Source organism: Astatotilapia calliptera, chromosome 20 (genome assembly GCF_964374335.1).
Source record: "Astatotilapia calliptera chromosome 20, fAstCal68.1, whole genome shotgun sequence".
Classification (NCBI taxonomy): Eukaryota; Metazoa; Chordata; class Actinopteri; order Cichliformes; family Cichlidae; genus Astatotilapia; species Astatotilapia calliptera.
Genome location: NC_137441.1, coordinates 33,994,504 through 34,014,334, shown reverse-complemented (window position 1 = coordinate 34,014,334; position 19,831 = coordinate 33,994,504). Strand labels below are relative to the sequence as shown.

Sequence of the window (19,831 nt, the reverse complement as noted above, 5' to 3'; positions counted from 1 at the left end):
AAGCAAGTCGTGTTTTTTAAAAATTATTTATAGTCTGTCTTGATATATTTATGAATTTATGAATTTATTCTTCTTCCTGCTCCTTTTCATGCATGGAAACAGTGTTACTTTAATTGAAAGGAAGGTTGTGTATGGGAATGCATTACTGCTGTACCATGTGTGAAACAAAAAAATAAAAAAATAATATTATATAAATAATTTTATGTCATTTTCTGTGGTGTTACCTTTATGTTAGTAAATCTCTGTAGCAGGGAGGGTAGAAAGTGGTGTCGCTATGTGGTTGCTGCTAAACTTAATACAAATACAGAGCTTTAAAACAGGTTATCACTAGTCTTTCCAGTCTGGTTTGGTCCAACATGCTGCTGCTTATAAGCATAGTGACCTTCCAGCTAGCAAACATACTGGAGTATTTAGCACATCCACTTGTATTCATCTGAAAATCTAATAAATCACTTTAATCACTTTAACAGTTTAACACTTTAACATGAGATTAATTTTAACAGGTTAAATACATTTTTGTTGATTGTTTGACTCTGCCATTGTTGTAGTTTTTGTACCATTTATGTCTTGTTGTTTTTCCTCAGAATGGCAACGTCGACAACCCGTACTGTAATGGTATGGAGGGGATTCTTGAAGCGTACCATCAAAGCCTTAAGACAGTTCAGCTGTATGGGCCCACCAACTTTGCTCCTGTTGTTAATCATGTGGCAAGGTACCAACGCAAACATCTGTCCCAGTGGATATATGACAGAGTGCAGTCGCCCTTTCTTTGAAAGTCAGTCTGTAAATAATCTTCAGCAGGCAGCCATGCCATCAGAGGCATTAGGACAGTGAGTGATGGTTTCTCTGTGAATTGAGTAGAAATAATGAAGGGAAAATAAACAATCAGCTGCCAGGCTAAGACAAATAGAAATGGTAATCAGGGATTTGTGGTGCCAGACGTTTATTTTGCAGACATATAACGTGATGAACGTGGGGAGGTAAGGCGGCGTCTCTGGGAGGGAACTTGTAAATGGTCATGCAGCCTTTCGTGACATGTATCGATGAGCCACGCTAGTCACTTAATGAGTTTTACTGTAAATGAGGCATGGCATTAATTCACCATTACAAACTCCTTGTCACTGCAAATAGAGTAAGTGCACAAAGTGAATTAAAAAGCTGTGCCTACAAACCGACAGCAGTACATTAAACACACAGAAGACATAATGTGCTGTTTGCGGCTAAAAACAGTTGTGATATTACTATATTAAGTCCCATGTATATAACGTGTCCCTGTGACCTGTGTTTCAAGTGTATTTGTTAATATTTTCCCCATAAAGATTAATCTTGTAGTAGAATAATAGAGCTTATGCAAAAAGATTTATTCAATAAAACGACGCGCAAAATTTAAACTAACAAAATGTAACATATATATCTATATATATAGATATATATATATATGTCCTGCCCACCCCCTACAGCTGACAGAAGGTTAAAGGATGTCATATCCATCCTTACGTAATTACAAACTATTATGGTGCTAAAATAGAGCTTTTTCCTATCTGCTAGTAAGTAGATCATCTGTATTTAATCAAAAAGATAAATCAAAATACAAATGTGATCAGAGAAATGTAGTCTGAGTAGTGAAAATGTGTAACTTGTTTTCATCTGAAGGGCTTTTATGTCACTTTTTGTTTCAGTATTAGTTTTGCAGGTTTTCATGTAGATAATATTTGCTTTTCTCTATCTCTTACTGATTTGTATAATAACAGTTATAAACTGTGAAGAATCCTTTTCCCCAGTGATGTTGTAGAGTGGGAGGAGCTATTTCAAGCCTGGAATCATCCAGTCTTAGAGCTTAAAATCCTGTTATATGCCTCACTAACAACTGGCAGAAGCTAAAGATTAGGGTGTTGAGATAACTGAAAGCACAAACTGCAGCTTAAATTAATTTAATTTAAAACGCACCAAAGAAAACATTCCCCTGCAGACCTTTATGCATAATGTCAATGAATAAAAAAAAAAGAATAAATAAAAGTCTCAGAAGGATGTCCAATTTAAAACTGATGAAAAGATAACTATTTGCATAACCAGGAAATGATCTTAACAATGCAGTTCATTTGAGTAGTTGTGTTTAATGTGCATGTTCAACTTTTCCATCCACCACAAGCAGAAAGCTGATAAATTATTGAAGTCAGGAAATGTTGATAAAAGGGGGAAAGATGTTCATGCATGATGCATAATGTATAGTAAATGTACGATGTTGAGTTGTTAATGTTTTAGCCAGTTTAAGGATCTCATCTGTGTAGGAATCTACAAATTGAGTTTGACTCTGCTGTTAGTACTCTGCTAATACGCTGAACAGTCTCCAGTGAGTGTGGCCTACATTGTTGTAAGTCAGCTAAGGAAGACAAATGCCACTTTAATCCCCTAAACAGCAGCCATCGCTTTTGCTGTTGTCACAGACAGGGCACGCTCTTTGATTAAACTGTCGGTGCCTCACAGTCAATTTGACCAAGCAGGATGCAAAGAGTGAAGCTTCACCTCTGACCTGTCCTTGGCTCTTGCAATGATCTGCCACATTTCTCCCTCTTTTTTTGCTCATCAAGTCTAGTAAGATGAATGCAAGGCAATCAATAATGTTCCAGAAGAATAAGACTGCTGCACTTGCATAAACAGTTTAACAAATTATTCATAGAGCAGCCAGCGATGGGCGATTGAATCTAGGCCACACTCACTGTGGTGTCTCTGATGGGTTTCGTAAGAGTGTCTAGATAGACCTCTGAGACGTGAAGAGCTATACAACATATTTTTCTTCTTTACGTGTCTATATTAAGCTCTTGTGTCACACACTGTGCGGAGAGAGTTTGTTTCTGAGGAATATATTTTTTAATGTATTTTTTATCTCTCACACAGTTGTTTTCTGCTCCTCTAAGAGTTTCTCTCTGGTTGCTCCTGCATGCGCGCTTTTCATAACTTTTTTTTTTTCTAACATGAGCTGTTGTGCTTAAATCATTCTGTCACAGTCAGTTTCACGATCGTGGCTCAAGAGTTGGGAGTTCGCCTTGTAATCGGAAGGTTGCCGGTTCGAGCCCCGGCTTGGACAGTCTCGGTCGTTGTGTCCTTGGGACAAGACACTTCACCCGTTGCCTACTGGTGCCCCAGGGTGGCTGTGGCTACAACACATTCACACACTTGTCATCACCAGTGTGTGAATGGGTGGATGACTGGTTGTGTAAAGAGCTTTGGGGTCCTTAGGGACTACTAAAGCGCTATACAAATACAGGCCATTTACCACTTACCATTTCTTGCACCCAGGTATGCAGCAGCAGTGCAGGACGGATCTCAGTACTTTGTCCTGCTCATCATCACTGATGGAGTGATTTCGGACATGGCTCAGACCAAGGAGGCCATAGTGAATGTAAGTGCTGATTTAACACTAGCCTGAGGATATTAACCTCTCTCTCTCCATTCTCCTCCACTCTGCGGGACATTGGTTTTGCAGGTGCTTTAAGCTTACTGTGGCACTGTTCTCAGGCTTTCTGTTACTTTGAGGGTTTATAAGCCAGTAGCACTGGATTTGAGGATTTATGGGATGTTTTCTACCCCACTTCTTAGAGGCTCAGTTTGTCCAATATTTTTATTTCTTTCTGAGACCCTCAAGAGGCTTAGAGGCTCAGCTGAGATTCAACCTCTGTGCTACAGATGCATTGTCTGATCTGAGATCTGAGGCAACAGTGTTGCCAATTTTTTTAAAGTTTCATGGTGTTTGTTTTGTCCCATACTGCCTGCTGCATATTTCATGTGTCTTGACAACACTGCAGCTCACCTTTGGCTGGAATCTGCCCGCAGAGGTAAGGCTGACGATCAGTCATCGTCGAGCGGGTAGAGCCTTACAGGAACACAGTGTTCAGACCCCCAGCAGACTGGGTTTAAAGGGAATTTGCGACTGTTAATCAAACCATTCGAACAGCCACACCTTCCTTTTAAGATCTTGTCTGCTGCTCTGCGCTCTGCTCAACCTCAACCTGCCACATCCTGCAGCCACTGGACCTGACTTCGCTCTCTTTGGATGGAAGAGCTTCATTAGGTATTCAGCCTTTGCCCTGGAACGATGAATCATAAACAAGTAACTGTGTCCAACACTCAGCTCTGCATATTTTTTTCTTTCTTCCAGGCTGTGCTCTGTCATGAGAGCTAATTTAAAATACTGTACAGAGCAAATATTGACTGGTAATTTTACTGCTAATGGCCACACTGTATGGTACTGTATTTTAAACAGCTTAGCCTTCAGGGATTGATATCCACTTATCTGACAGAACAGCCTCAGAGGTAAATACAGTCTGCAACTCTTTTCCTTTGATGTTTTTCCTTGAAACTGAAAATTTCATTTTAATAAAATTGTAAAGCAGAGCCTGCTTTTAGCCCGAGAGGAACAGACATAAATTAATTTGTATGCGAAATTTAGATTATATCTGCAGTTGTCACTTTGCTGTTTGGGTGAGACTGACTCAGGAACCTCATAAAACTGTGGATATTTTCCTGTTAGGGAGCTTAATTTGGGTCTTCATCTTCGAGCTTCGGTGAGATGGAGCAACCTGATACAGAATACGTAACAGTGTTGGTACAGAATCAAATGAAAGCTACTGCAGAGGCAATGTACATATTTAGATTTTGTGGTAAAAGTTTTGTGAAGAATTAAATTCATGGGCATGATTGAAACATGGTGGTGCCATTCTTCCTGTCCCAAAATATTTCTGTAGTCCTTTAATATTAAATGAAACTGCTGATATCACAGCGGATATCTACTGAGTCCCTTTAGATTTGTTGTGGTTCTCTGCAGTGAAAGTGAAGCATCAGAAAAACTGGAGGAGTGACACTTTACAGTACACGCAAAGTAACAAATGGTGTAAACTGAATAATGCAGCTCAAGCAACAGTATCAGCTCTGGCAAGTATATACCTGAGGGTTTTGGTCTGCTGGAAACTGGGAAAATAGAATATATAGGCTATTTTGTGCGAGAGCAAGAGGTCATGAGGAATAACACTAGTGGAGAAAAGAAATAAATCAGGAATAGAGACTGAGAGAGAAAAACGATAGAGACCATGAAAGGGGAGGTCCTCCTCAGTCTATTTACTCCTATCTGTGACAGGCCTCTCCCCTTGAGAGGTTTTTCCAGGAAAGCTGACCTACTTTTGCCCCTGTGAATGCATTTCTACCACAAGCATATATCATTCATTCATTCGTGCCAGGGCTTTCACGTTCTGCACACCAATGCCATGGTCTGAATTTATGCAGTGCAGTAACCTCTACACCACAAACCGTTGAGAAGATGCCCCCTTTTATCTTGTAGATTTATGATTTGTTTTGACTGTCGTTTAAATAGACACAACATGCGGCCCTTTTCTGTTCTGATGTTAAAAGCATTTGAATCATTTCTATAAGCAAACTTGAATAAAGGGTTTTATACTGAGTGGTGTTTGCAGGATTTCTGCAAACTACAAGAGCATTGCATAACCTTATGTTATCTTTACTATGAGATTGTGAATGTGTGTATATTGGTTAGCTAACAAATTCTGTGCGTGCTGACAGTTGTATCCACCTTGAAGGCCCTGGTTTGAATAATGCATTTTGCGTTTTCTCTTGGCTCCTTTGGGAACAAAACTATACAACACAATGTGATGTGTAACATAGTCAAGACAACGTTCTTATGCTATTTCTAATTTATATTTGTCTTATTTTATCTTGCCCATTATCATTTATGTCTTCTCTGGGGAATTGTGCATGTCGGTTCATACTGACTGTTTTAATGAGATGTGTGTTGGTGGATAAATAAACGTAATTGGAAATGTAACCCTTTCATGCTCTGCGAAAAACTTTGATGGCTTTGGTTCTTTTTTGTTTTTTTGAAAGAAAATATTGTATTCCTGGCATGTGACTGACAACTGACTGTCTCTTCTTCTTGTTTATGACAGGCAGCCAAACTCCCCATGTCTATCATCATTGTTGGAGTTGGCCAGGCTGAGTTTGATGGTGAGAATACTAACTACACACAAAATATGTGGAAAGCACTTTGTTGCCTCTTCGGATTAGGGATGGTTTGTTTTATTAAACCAGCTCAGACTTTCTGCAAAGAATAATAAATATTGTAAATGACTTCACAGTATGAAGACATATTTGCTCTGGAAAGTTTCATGATGAACTAAAAAAGAGTGTATACATAATTTTGATGCTGAGGTATACTAGAGATTTGTTTAAAAATCCATTTTTGTTCTCTGTAGCAATGGTTGAGCTGGATGGTGATGATGTCAGAATCTCCTCACGGGGGAAGGTGGCAGAGAGAGACATTGTACAGGTGAGACGTCTCGGCTCGTCACGGGAAGGAACAGCTCATTTTCTATAGGCATAAAAACATTAGGCAACGGCGACCTTATGTTCTGTTTTTTATTCCAGTGCAAAATATCTCTTAAAGTATAGCATACATTTTTCAATTTCAATCATATCGGTGATCTCTTTATCTTCCAGCTGCTTTATTCATACATACAGTCAGCATTTGTTTATGCACAGATGCAGGTACCGCTGCAGCATTTCAGTCAGGCTGAGTTCTGGACTTTGACTGGGTCATTGCTACATCTGGATTCTTTTCTTTTTTGGCTATTCTGTTTATATTTGCTACTGTGATTGGGATCGTTGTCCTGTTGCATCACCTAGTTTTAGCCAGGTTTCATACTTTGGACAGATACCCTACATTTGAATATTTTGGTAGGAGTTCACGGTTCACTCATTGACCAAAAGGTGCCCAGGTCCTGTGACTGCAAAACAAGCCTAAATTACCACAGTGCTCGACAGCTGGTATGAGGTTTTGTGCTGAAATGCTGTGATTGATTTTGTCCAGATGTGGTGTTGTGCATTATGGTCTCATCTCTCATTGTTACAGCACTTTTGTGATTTTTTCAGATGCAACACTTTCTCCTGGAAACCCTTCCAAACAAGCCATACTTATTCAGTCTTTTCATATTGTACTGTCATGAACATTAATGTTTAATATGCTAACTGAAGTCTGTAGAGTCTGAATCATAGTTCTTGGGTGGGTTTGCAATTTGTCCGAGTATTGCACAGTCTGAGCTTGAGGTGAATTTGCTGGAAATGTGTTAAAACACATGTGAATGCTTTAAACCAGCAACTTGCCAAAACGTCTTCTTTAATAGAGGTGCTCACACTGGCTGAGGATCATTTTAAGTGCATTTGATTAGCAGCACCTCGGTGCTCCTTAAGCTTAGTCTTAACTCCCATGGAAGCAGTAAGGGTGTCTTTCACAGCACATCTTATAGTTGTGAGAAAACTTGATTGTTTTCCACATGACTGTATGCACATCAATCTACCACTGTGGAGTCTTGCAATAACAGGACCATAAACTTAGCACAAAATTGTTTGCAGAATTTATAAATTAACCAAAACTAAATTAATTTTCTTATAGACCTACATGGCTTATAAAATTCTCTCTGTAATCAGAGGAGTCGCCCCCTTCTGGACATTACAAAGAATTTTCAAACCTTGGTGTTCCTTTGAGTCATCATTTCAGTGAACCAGCCAGGAAACCAGGAAAACATTGCCAGTTTGATTCAGGGATTTTTAAAAGTAATGTGTTTCTTTCTCATGTCACAACAGTTTGTACCATTCAGAGACTACATGGACCGCACAGGTAACCATGTGCTGAGCATGGCTCGACTGGCTAAAGACGTACTGGCTGAGATCCCTGACCAACTGATCTCCTACATGAAGAGCAGAGCCATTAAACCCAACCCTGTGCCAGTGTATTCGCCCAGTGATGAGCCGCCGACCAACCCCGTGTGAGCCCCTCCCCGCCCACACACACATAGCTCTGCGTCGGGCAGAGCAAGGTTGAGATTGATGGGAACCCGTCTCCACCAACACTTCTTTGAAGCAAAAATGCTTTTGAGGCCCTTCCGTAAATATTAATCCAGCGTAACACAAAGATGATGAGACTCCATTGTGGTTTGGAGCAGTGAGACTGCAGAGGGGAACCTGCTATGATGAGGGAGCTTACTCTCTGAGTGCTTGAGGACCGGAGCGCTGAGAGACCGGTATGAAAGGAGCTTTCAGTTGTTCACTGTCTAACCTGACAAAATGGTGATGTAATGGATAGCAAGTGAGCCCATAAAGAGGGCCTGTTTGAAGGCATAAATATATTAGGATGTGCCAGTGTGTATCATGCTTGTGATACCTTTTGGAATCAATGTGTGTAAACTAGGAAATCATGTGTATAATAATTTATTTATTTATTGCAGGAATGATCTGTTCATTTTAGGGGGTTTTAAAGGGTGGGGTATTAAAGTCATATTTCCCCAGAAGTTTTCCACCTTATATTTTGTGACCAGTATAATAAAAACGACCCCCATTTCTACTTTGATAAGGACTGTAATATAAGAGCATGTGACAAAACCCATTCAGCAGTTTATTAATCATGTTCACCTATGAATAATCTTTAATTGCAAGCTATAAAGTAGAGCACCTCCTGCGAGCTGTTGCTATATAGATATTTTAGCACCATGTCTTATACATCTTTCTTATATTTATATTTACAGAATGCACTAAATATTGTCCAAATAAAAAGCACAAAGGCAATAGTGGTGATAAGCTAAAAAAAACCTCTTATTTTGAAAGGACTAGCCACAATGACAATAATGGAAAGGGCCCTGAATTTTTTTTGACACTGTCTTTTTTATTTTAAAAAGGATTATCACTACTATTATACTGATATTTAAATGAACTTGTATCTATCATAAAAACAAGCACATACTCACTTTTCCATGTAGTATGCAAGGAAACGTAGATAAAACTATTCTCATGCTGCCATCATTTTCCATCTTGCTGCTTCTTTCCATTATGTTTGTTGTGGTGACAGTTTAATATCTGAGATTTAGTTCAGTATTTTTAAAGGAGACTTCAAATACGATATACTTTTGAAAGACTGATGTCAACTAACAGCCATTTTTCTCCTCATTAAATTTGATTTGTTTGATTTTCCCCAGAATGAAGATTGAACAATCATAAATCTTGCAACAGAGTAAAAAATATATTTAGGCACTGAGTGTTTTTTTTAAGTGACTGCGCAAAACAAAAACAGACCTTTTTTTTTTTTATTCCATCCTGTCTGCTGTCTTCTGTCTCTCGACTGTTCTCAGATCATTTTGTTTTATACTAATGCACAATGGCCCATTTTTATAACTCATTGGGATGCTATTTAAATGCTTAAAAACACAATTGCACAATTCTGTTTTAAGATTTAGTTTAAGCTTGTTAATATATCTATATATCTATATCTATATATCTATATATATATATATATATATATCTATATATATATCTATATATATATCTATATATATATCTATATATATATCTATATATATATATCTATATATATATATCTATATATATATCTATATATATATCTATATATATATATATATATATATATATATCTATATATATATCTATATATATATATATCTATATATATATATATATATCTATATATATATATATATATATATATATATATATATATATATATATATATATATATATATATATATATATATATATATATCTCTATCTATCTATCTATCTATCTATCTATCTATCTATCTATCTATCTATCTATATATATATATATATATATATATATATATATATATATATATATATATATATATATATATATATATATATATATATATATATCTTTATGGCAACTGTGTATAAATTGTGTAAAAAAACAAAAAAGACAGTTGTGGCCCAGTTGTGTACATCAAGTTATCCATATATAATGGCCATTTTCACATAGTCACTCAATATCTTGATCCAGATGTGCCTATTTATATGGAAACATATCCAAATTTAGTTACCCAGGTGTGATTCTGCCAGCATGTTTTAAGATGTACACACAGAAAATGTTGGAGATGATAAAACACTTGTGAGATTAGGACTATTTCAGCCAAAGGAGCTGGTACACACTGTCTCCGCCACTGCTCTGCACTTTTTTATACTTACAGCTCTTCACTAAGAATCTTTGAAGTAATAAATGCTACCAGTGTCATCGAGCCTTGTTGTACAATATTCAAAGTCAAGACTTGTTTACAATTCAGCTGTGGCATTTACATGGCCTCAAGGAAAAAGTAAACATTCATGGGTTTTATTAAGAAATTCCTTTCTGTTTTGTTAGCACAGTGTTTCAAAATGATTTCACTCAATGAAACTGGAGAACTAACGTTTAAAAAGATTTTTTTTGTGTTGTTCTCTGTGAATGTGAATCTCGGTTGTGTTTTCTTTTGTGTTCGGAGTTAAATGTGTTTGCATAATTCATGTTGCTTTAGAGTTTTTGTTTGTTGTTCTTTGACTCCCATGGCTGTGTTGCTCTCAGAGAGCAGAAAGAGTCTGATGATACTGCAGAAAGTCAGTCCTGAGGTGCTGAACTCCTTCTGTCATGAGTCCAGCCCCATATTTGGGTTTCTTTCCTTTAAACTTTTTCATTAGTGATGACATTTCCCTCTCAGAAGACAAAGCAGGGTTTAATCTGCTGACCGATTTCTTGGTTCATCACATTTCAAATTAGGCTGAGCTACATAATGGTCAAAAATACCAGTATGCCTCTACAGAAAGCTATTTAACACGATGATAATTTTTTTTTTATAAAAAACAGAAAATGTCCTGATAAGTCTTTTTTTTTTCTTTTACAGAAGTTTATGGGCATTTCTATAAATGTCAAATGATAAAATTCAGTGTATGGTTGAAAATATGGGAAAACAACCCCCCAAAATGAATACGGATTCTTTGTTTTAAAATGCTACATACTGTACTGTATTTTTCAGTCAATCTAAGGGAAACAATTTGTACTGAACACATTTATCATAAGATGAAGTATGAACTCAATAACTTATAAATATAAGTAATATAAATATATGCAGGCCTGCACTGCTTTTTGAAATGCTTCATTCAGTATTTAATGATGACTCAAAAACATTGTATGTGACACACAAAACAAACGCTAAACGAGAACAACCATCGCATTTGCAGGACAATGAAAAAAGCATAATGTAAAAATCCAAAGAATTGGGATTTGTAATAAATCTTTAAAAACATTAGAAATGCTTTATGTATGACGATGTTCTTCCAAAGTTTCTTTCAGATTGTCCCACTCATTAAGGAGGGAATAGGATACGTGCAAACATAATACATACATATACTGTGCTCGTTAAACCTGAAACGCATGCAAATTTCCAAACTTTGTCTGTGGAGTTTTAAATAATAATTTTTAAAAAGTAGCACTGCTGTTTTTCTGAGATGATAATAACAAATTCCCCCAGTGAAATCAGAAACTTCAATCCTTAGTAATATAGGAAAAAAAGCTAAATAATCAATAACACCTCTGACACCTCTGAATTTTATTGCTCAGTATAAATGATGTCTTTTGCAGCAACAGAATTATTCCGTTTCTCTTGGTGGAAATGGCTTTGTTTCTTTTTTCCACTTCCTTTCAAATTCTGTTTGAGGCTGAACTCTAATTATGTACATAGGCCCCGCATAAAGAACATTCAGTGCCAACGTGTGTTCAGTAGTTGAACTTGGCCTCTTTAGAAAATGTGCATGTTTGTGCCAAAGTGGCAGGAAGTTTGGTAGTTTGCCATCATTTCACCTGATTAGTGCATCTGCCAGTGCGTCATTATCGTTACTTAGGATGTATTTGGAGATAAACGGCCCCATCCAGCATGTTGCATCTATTGTTTCTTTCATTCTGTTCCTATGAGACACATACTGTATGGGTTCTTCTTGCCACTACTCCTGTTTTATCCCAGGTTGTTTACATACCTCTCTTGGTCTTTGACTTGCATGCTGAATATTTCCAAACCAGGTGTTGGACATGATATTGTCGTCATACTGTGGTTTGTGAAATGCTTTGTAATGGATTGCCTTAAGATGAATAAAATATTGACAACTTTGGCAGAATACCAGTTGGATTTTTAATGAATGAATGAGAAATTCTTTATTATTTGATTTATATTTGTGATTTTTTTTCTAGATGAAATAATAACAATAATAACATCTGGCAGATGACTTTCTTCCAGACAGATTAAAGATGGTGATGAGCATGCAGTGTGAAAGATGCCTTGTATCTCTCCTTGTGGCAGTGGATCCAAATAAGAGATTTCAAATGAGAGATTATTTGAGTAACTGCTCTGCTGCCTGTCTAAGCGGTGCAGAGAGGTGGTCAGGATTATACATGATTGATAACAGTTTGTTCAGTGACCTCCTCTCTACCACAACTTCAAAAGTGTGCAGTTTGCAGCCAGTCACAGACCCAGCCTTCCTGATCAGTTTATTCATTCTGTTGGTGTCTCCAGCGCCGATGCTGCTCCCCCATCAAAGTTCACTGTGCTTGCCACAAATTAGTGATAGAAAATCTCCATTATTTTGCTGCACACAGAAAAAGTAGTGCCTGTTCATCTCCTTTTTCTTTACAGCCTCTGTGTTAGTCTTCTGGTTCGGCCTGTTGTCAGTGTTGATGCCCAGATCAACCATTTCAAGGACAGAAGTCACACAGCCGTCTTCTTTCTTCTGAAGTCAATTACAATCCCTCCGTTCTTATTCACATTCAGAAGCAGATGATTTCTCCTAGACCACACCCCACAAAATCATCCACTAGTGCTTTATACTTCTGACCCTGCTCATCACTAATACAGCCAACCGCTACAGAGACGTCAGAGTATTTCTGTAGGTATCGTAACACCGAATTGGAAGGAAGACAGCACAGTTCTCATGCCTCACTCGAATAACTTGCACAGTGCAATAACTATTCCCAGTAAGTTGTGAACATAAATTGATATGCAGTCTAATGTTTTGAGCGAGGACTTTATAAACAGTTTGTTCATGACAGCTAAGTCCAGTATTCAATCTTTCAAAGTTATGTTTTCGTATACCTCAAAACCATTGGCAGACATGCCTGGAGGCCTAATGTTTTCCTGGATGTCAGCATGTAACTGTGACAAAACATTCACTTGGCCTCAAGGATGGACTGATTAGATTTTGGCTGTGAAAGTAACATTTATTTGAAGACAGTGTATGGAGAGAATTTGATCCCATCTGGTGCACATGCTTATTTGGACTCAAGGATGAACTGATTAGAATTTGATAAGGAAAGCACTAGAAGGTCACTGTGATCTCACAAATATGCTTTTGGTAGCAACTCTTAAATAAATGTTAAATATGCAGATATTTTAACACTAATGTCTAATACAGGGATTAGTAAACTTTACTATCAGTAGAGACATGTATGACTTTTTATTTAAGCTGTTGGTGAAATGTTTGTTTTGTCAAAAAAATGTAACAAAAGAATTTACCAACTTTGAGAGAAAGTATATTTGATCCTCTTTCATTTTAATTACGGTTACAAGGTATATTAAGTATAACTGAGCCTATCAACTTTGCTAATAGATGTAACATTACTCTACAGTGGGGTATTAATGATTATTTAGCACTTCAGCTTTGCAGTTTTATTACAATGCCATTAACACCATGCTGTTGCTAAATATATAGAATCAGAGAGTGTCGATAGCTAAAACGGTTTTCTTCTTCTTATTATTACTAAACAAAATTGAGCAATCGTGAAGTGGCATGCAGCTTTATAGCTTCTTTGAGTCCTACATGCATTCTTATAAATCAAACAAATAAAAAGCTTCAAATATAACAAGGGTAATGAAAAAAATAAAGGTTTTATTTTGGCTAATGTGCAGAAAACACATCTGTCTATGCACAGTTAAATTCTTCAATTTTCTCCATGGCTTGTTTTTAAGGGATTTTGAATCCATAGCTAAGGGGACTCATGACTAACCATTTATGTGTATAGATTTAACAATTAAGGTTAAGTTTCTATTATTAATTATTTTATATTAATGTAGCTTTTTGCAAAGGGGAGCCACTACAGATGAGCTAAAGAGCTCCAAGTAGCAACTAGAGTTGTGGGTTTGAGAGACTAATATGTAGATGTTATGACATTTCATATCCAAAGTTCAAGTCTGCACAGACGTGGATGTCAGCTTGAACTTGGCTGGCTGGCAGATGTGATGCATGCAGCTGCAAAGAAAGAAAAAGTTCTTGTTGGCACCATCTCTAATGGGGAAATATCTGCTCTTCCTGCTGAGCAAGTAGGTACTATAACTACCTAGTCACCAAGGTTTCATGAAAATGGATCACGTGCGATTGTAACATTTTCACTGACTTAAAGTTAAAGAAGTTAAAAGTGCTATAATCCCAAATAGCAATAGCAAAATATTGCAGTCTCCCAGGAATGGTCTATTTCCAGTATACTGCTCAGCTCACAGCAGAGAAAGGGGGGGTTCAGGCCTAAAAATTGGTAAAACAGCGCATGTTGCCTCATGTTCTCTCACACTAATGATGTGAGAAACAGAAAAGTGAAGTTTAGACTCACGTATCATTCAAAACTGTGCTGTGATCCCATGAGCATTTTGTTTTTATAGGAAATTATGAACAGACATAAATACAGACACTGGGTTGGGGGGCACTATTTTAGGTAGGTTAAGCATTAGGTTACTAATACTAGCTGCATCTTTAGTGAAAAAATATTCATAATAGATAATGAATATATTTCAAGTGTATTTTGCTTGTGGCAACTTTATTAAATAACATCATGTAAAAATAATGAGTAGATGATGTTAGTAAATTTATACTAATATATAATAGGATTTGACAAGGCTAAGAGATCTATGCAAAAACTAAAACCAAGTGTGTATTTGTCATGCAGCCCAGAGTTTATTATACTGAATTTCATAATAATAAGCATCAAAGTAATAAGTTATTATTATCTCTCAGTGTCTGCCTGTCTCAGTGTTCTTTGCTTTTCTAAGCAATCGTTTATTTGTGCTGCTTCACACTTGGCAGGTGTGTTCCTGCGAATACACAAGAAAGTGTTTGGAAGAGGAGTTCTCATATTTCAGCTAAAAGATTGCCCTAGGCTCCACTATGAGTGTGAGGAGATGGGTTTACACACACATACACGGAGGAGAAGAGAAACTGCTGTGACATGGACATGACAGGAAAAGAGTTACACTGATACATTCAGGCACCCTGCTGGGAGCGCTGGGACATTTCCTGGTGGTCTGAGGGTGACAGTGCCCTGCCATGAACAGTTAACCACTGTAAACTGTATATGTATAAACTTAAAATACATGTTCTTATGTTTGGTCCTGATTTGCTGCATTTTTATAATGCATTGCAGTACAGATTAAAATGTAATTAGTCTATTGGTATTTATTATTTAGGCAAAAATGTTAATTTCACTTAGATTGGCCCACAAAGTGAAATTTCTTAATATTTTCTGCTGTTCAAACTGACCTGAAATAGTTTCACTTTAGTCATTCTGGGTAAGTTATTTTCATGTTTGCATATGAACCCTGGAAGTGCAGTGCCTCTGCAGGTGTGTGGCTATCTGGCCAGGCTACTATCTCCATCAGGAATTACTTTATTTTCTGTTTGTTCACTTGGGTGCCTAGTGATTGAACAAGTTACTTTACATGCCAAGAGTACTGTGCCTTAGGGCCTTGCAGTCAGGCCCATCTGATGTTGTTATATCCACTCTTAATGTGATATCTGGCTATGCTTCTGGATTATAGTGGCTTTTTAGAGCTCTGCTGAAAACAGCTGCCTGCTGTGGGAGAAAACAAAGCAATGAGAGCAGGGACAGCGAACCAAAATATTGTGGCCTTGGCTACTGAAAATGAGATGAAACTCACAATAAAGCTGCAAAAAGGCAATAGGAGCTGCAGATTCTGGCTATATTTCTCTGTTGGTTCACATTAGGCCCCTTTTTAAATATATATTATGCAATTATACCTGTTTTAACTTATAGCTCTTACATCAGAAACAACATAGCAGATTACATATAAACTCCATCCACAACTATAAAAGACTCAGTCTCATTTATTTTCAAAATACACTCACTGGTCACTACAATGCACGGGTACTGGTTTGGACCCAATTTTTGCTTTCAGAGCCACTTTAATTGGGGCGATCTCAGGTTTCACGACATCCTGAGGTGCTCTACTGTATTGAGACACTATGATCATGAAAAGAGGGACCTGGTCAGTAACAATACTCATCCCCCACACCGTTACACCACCAGCAGCCTGAATCATTAATAGCAGGCAGGATGGGTCCATGCTCTCATGTTAATAAAGCCAAATTCTGACCCTGCCATCCAAATGTTATAATAGAAATCAATCCTCATCAAACCAGCTGATGTTTTTCCAATCTTCTGTTGTGTAATTTGATCTCATGCGAATTGTAGCTGCAGTTTCCTGTTCGTAGTCACAGGAGCGGCACCTGGTGTGGTCTTCTGCTGCTGTAGCCTTTTCGTCCACAGAGCTGCTGCTCACTGGATATTTTTGTTTTCAGATTGTTCTCTGTAGACCCTAGAGATGTTTATGTCAGAAAACCACAGTTTTTTGAACACTCAGACTACTCCATCAGGCATCAACAATCATGCCACTTTCAAAGTCACTTAGATCACCTTTCTTCCTCATTCTGATGCTTGGTTTGAATTTCACAAGGCTGTCTTGACCGTACTTAAATGCACCGAGTTGCTGCTATTTTAAGACAAATAGAAATTTCAGTGTGTATCATAGATTAGAAACAAAAAACCACTTTCCTCACATTTATGTTTTTTTCCTCCATTTTATTTACTTATTTATTTAATTATTTTTATCAGGCTCCCTAATTTGTATCTACGCATCTATTCCTTTGAGAAACTGTTGTCCAATCAGGGATGAGTGCCATCCTTTCATAGACTGTGCCTCCCTCAGAAATGTGTTTTTCTCTTCCTAATTAGATGCACTGCTGAGGAATCAAGCTGTCCACCTGGGGAGAGGGAGACAGCAGCTGGAGTCATAAATTACCAGCCTAAGATAGAGGCAACACCTCCCTTGCCCACCCACTTACTGCTTGAACAATAACCACCAAGCAGCAGCAGCAGAGAGGGAAATCAACAGCTAATGACATAGAATTACACCGTACTTACAGTGCATGTAACATTTTACATGTATAATATGAAAAAAAGCACTCATATGAGAGCTCTGCTCAGAAGATCTTACGCCAATTAGCTATTCTGGATTTGTGGCAGATAACACGACCCCCCCCCCCCCCCCCCACACACACACACACAAAGAAAAAAAGATATTTAAACATCGACTAAATACACTTAGAGGAACACTTTACTTCTTTACTTTTCTACCAGCAGACAGTTTGCTCAAAACCATTTGCGATCAGCACATCTTTACTCTAATGCAAACACGTATTAACTCATTTTGTTCATTCAAAATTTAATTTATATTCAGAACCAAAGATTGACCATCATAATAGACATCCAGTCAAAATGTGGGGAAAGAACAATGAACAATGAATTTTCTCTAAATTCCAGCCATAGCTGTATAAACATATAATCTATATGAATAAGTGGAGGACAACAAACTAAAACTATGTGGTCAAAAGGCTTTCTGTCCTTAAATGAGAAGTGATCAAGTGAAATAGGGAAAAGATGTGAAGAAATTCAGAACAAGCTAAGAAACTATGGATCTTCTGTACACTTGTCCTCAGAACTAGTGCTGCCCCCCACAAATGCTGCTGTGATTACTGGTTTTCTTTTAGTGCCAGTGAAAGCCAATGCTTAGGTTTAGAAAGAGATCGTTTGGCTTAGATGCCAATGTGTTGGCATGTAAGGTCAAGGGGTCGTTGACAAGGATCCATATATTATGAACTGGGAATGAGAGACCCTTCCTACTGTTACTGCCAGCTGTACTTGATACGGAGTGGAACTATTTCTTTAACACGGCTAAATTAAATATTGGTAACATCTATTTAGTTTGTTGGCTCTTTAGTTTGTTAATATGTGTTCATCAGTCTTGGACAGATCTGTAATACATTGTCAAATGATGAAGTTGGCACAGTAAAAAAAAAAAAGTCAACATATTCACTGCTGAAAATATAAAACTGAGCCAAAATAAATACTAAAAGTTTCCCCTTTTATATTAAGAAATGACAGCTTTTCATTTCCGACATAAACAAATTAACTCTGGGTGCATAATGAGGTCAGAGCTCAGTGTGGTCAAGAGGTAATACTGCTCAGACTGTTTTTAATTTGCTCATCAGGGTGAGGAGAGAGGTGTGCAGATGCTTTACCCACTCTAATAAGAGATCAGGGTGGACTGCAGCTTCAGCATTGACCTGGAAACCAACCAGAACCAGATGTCTTCATACTATGTCATCACAGAACTGCCAGCTTTTCCCAATTAAAACAGCCTCTCTCTGGTAGCAAGGTGAGCTGCCTTCATGTCTGGCAGTGGTGGGTGGAACGACATCCATCAATGCGTAGAGCTCAGGTCAGCTGCAAACACATTTCTTTTCAGATTCGGACTCCGAATCATTTCTCCCACTAACTGCACACCTCTTTGTAAGCTTTCTGCTCTGCTATTCAAAACGAACTGCTCTCACCTCGGGGCGACAACTCAGGTCTCGCTCAACAGCACAAACCCACTCACCGCCACAATTCTCTAGACGTTCTCCTATCGGCTATAAATCATCATTAGGCTTCCGATAAGGAATGATATTATAAAAGAAAGTGCATTTTCAGAGCACTGTAATGAAGCGAGAGTGGAGCAGTGGGTGGTTTCCCATTACCACCTATATGAGATAATGTATTGGAGACTTGTCAGCTGAGATAGCCGTCGACTCACAAAATAAATGTGATTGATAATCTTAATTATTGCATCAAATTTACTGTAAAGAAAGAGAACAATTTCATATTTGCATTACCTGTTTGTTTTAGAGTTAAACTAACGAACACAGTGGCGATTTAACCTTGAGGCATTGTGAAAATGTGAAAAAACACCATGAGCATTCAACAAATACAAAATGCAGATGAGCTGAGTGCCCACAGAATGATAGTACTGCCTTCTCAGGGGGGAGTCCGGTGTACTGAATATCATTATACCCTTGCAGAGGGAGCCTTATTTACTGTTTGCTTCATGCTGGAACAGCCTGTTCCTCATAAAAATGCATTTCCATTACAGACAAAAACAACTCGAAATTGAAACTGTCAGGGGTATTTTGCTGATTTTATTTGATTCTATATGGCAGCAAAAAATACAAAGACTGAGAAGATAAATAACCCAGTCTACAACTAATAAAACTAGCGCCTGTGCAGTTTAACTGCCTGTACACTAAAGTGACAACTGCCTAACCTAGAGAAAAAGGCTCGGGCAACCCGACATTCCTTTATATTTTATTTCCAAGGAGTTTGACATAATAATGTGATTTTGTCGTAGGACTGCGCTCTCAGTCATTTTACTCATTTTCATTGCAGTTCTTGAACCTGACCATTTTCATATGAATGTTTAATAATCCACTTAACATTCACCTACTATTCATTAAAAAAAGCACACATACACATAACAGATAAGCAGCCTTATCCCGTTCCTTAATTGATGCATCTACTGTTCACTTACGTGCTGTTCACAAAAAACATTTTAAAATAAGAAGCCTTAAAAGGGGTCAAGCAGACCTTTTTAAGGAAGTGAGAAAAACCTGGTGTGTGCCAAATTACACACAAGAACTAGAGTGAAAATCAACAGCAACAGGTTTGATGGAGAGAAGAATACAAAATGTAAATTTTTAAAATTGAAATCATTATATATGTATGGATATTTGGGTCTGTTTGAGGCTGCGTTTTACCCAGTGACGTTGGGGATGTTGTCAGAATTGA

General features: G+C 37.5%; 1 protein-coding gene across 2 annotated transcripts in view; it reads left to right on the top strand.

Moving 5' to 3' along the window:
- The window catches only part of cpne5a (copine Va), a 91,116-nt gene extending 81,759 nt beyond the window's left edge, over positions 1-9,357 (top strand). For both annotated transcript variants that reach the window (XM_026154849.2, XM_026154853.2), the window contains 5 exons: positions 585-712; positions 3,298-3,400; positions 5,955-6,012; positions 6,261-6,334; positions 7,648-9,357. In XM_026154849.2, the coding sequence (XP_026010634.1) occupies positions 585-712; positions 3,298-3,400; positions 5,955-6,012; positions 6,261-6,334; positions 7,648-7,833 (549 nt within the window). In that variant the 3' untranslated portion in view covers positions 7,834-9,357. The remainder of the gene's footprint in view (positions 1-584; positions 713-3,297; positions 3,401-5,954; positions 6,013-6,260; positions 6,335-7,647) is intronic.
- The last annotated feature ends 10,474 nt before the right edge of the window (positions 9,358-19,831 follow it).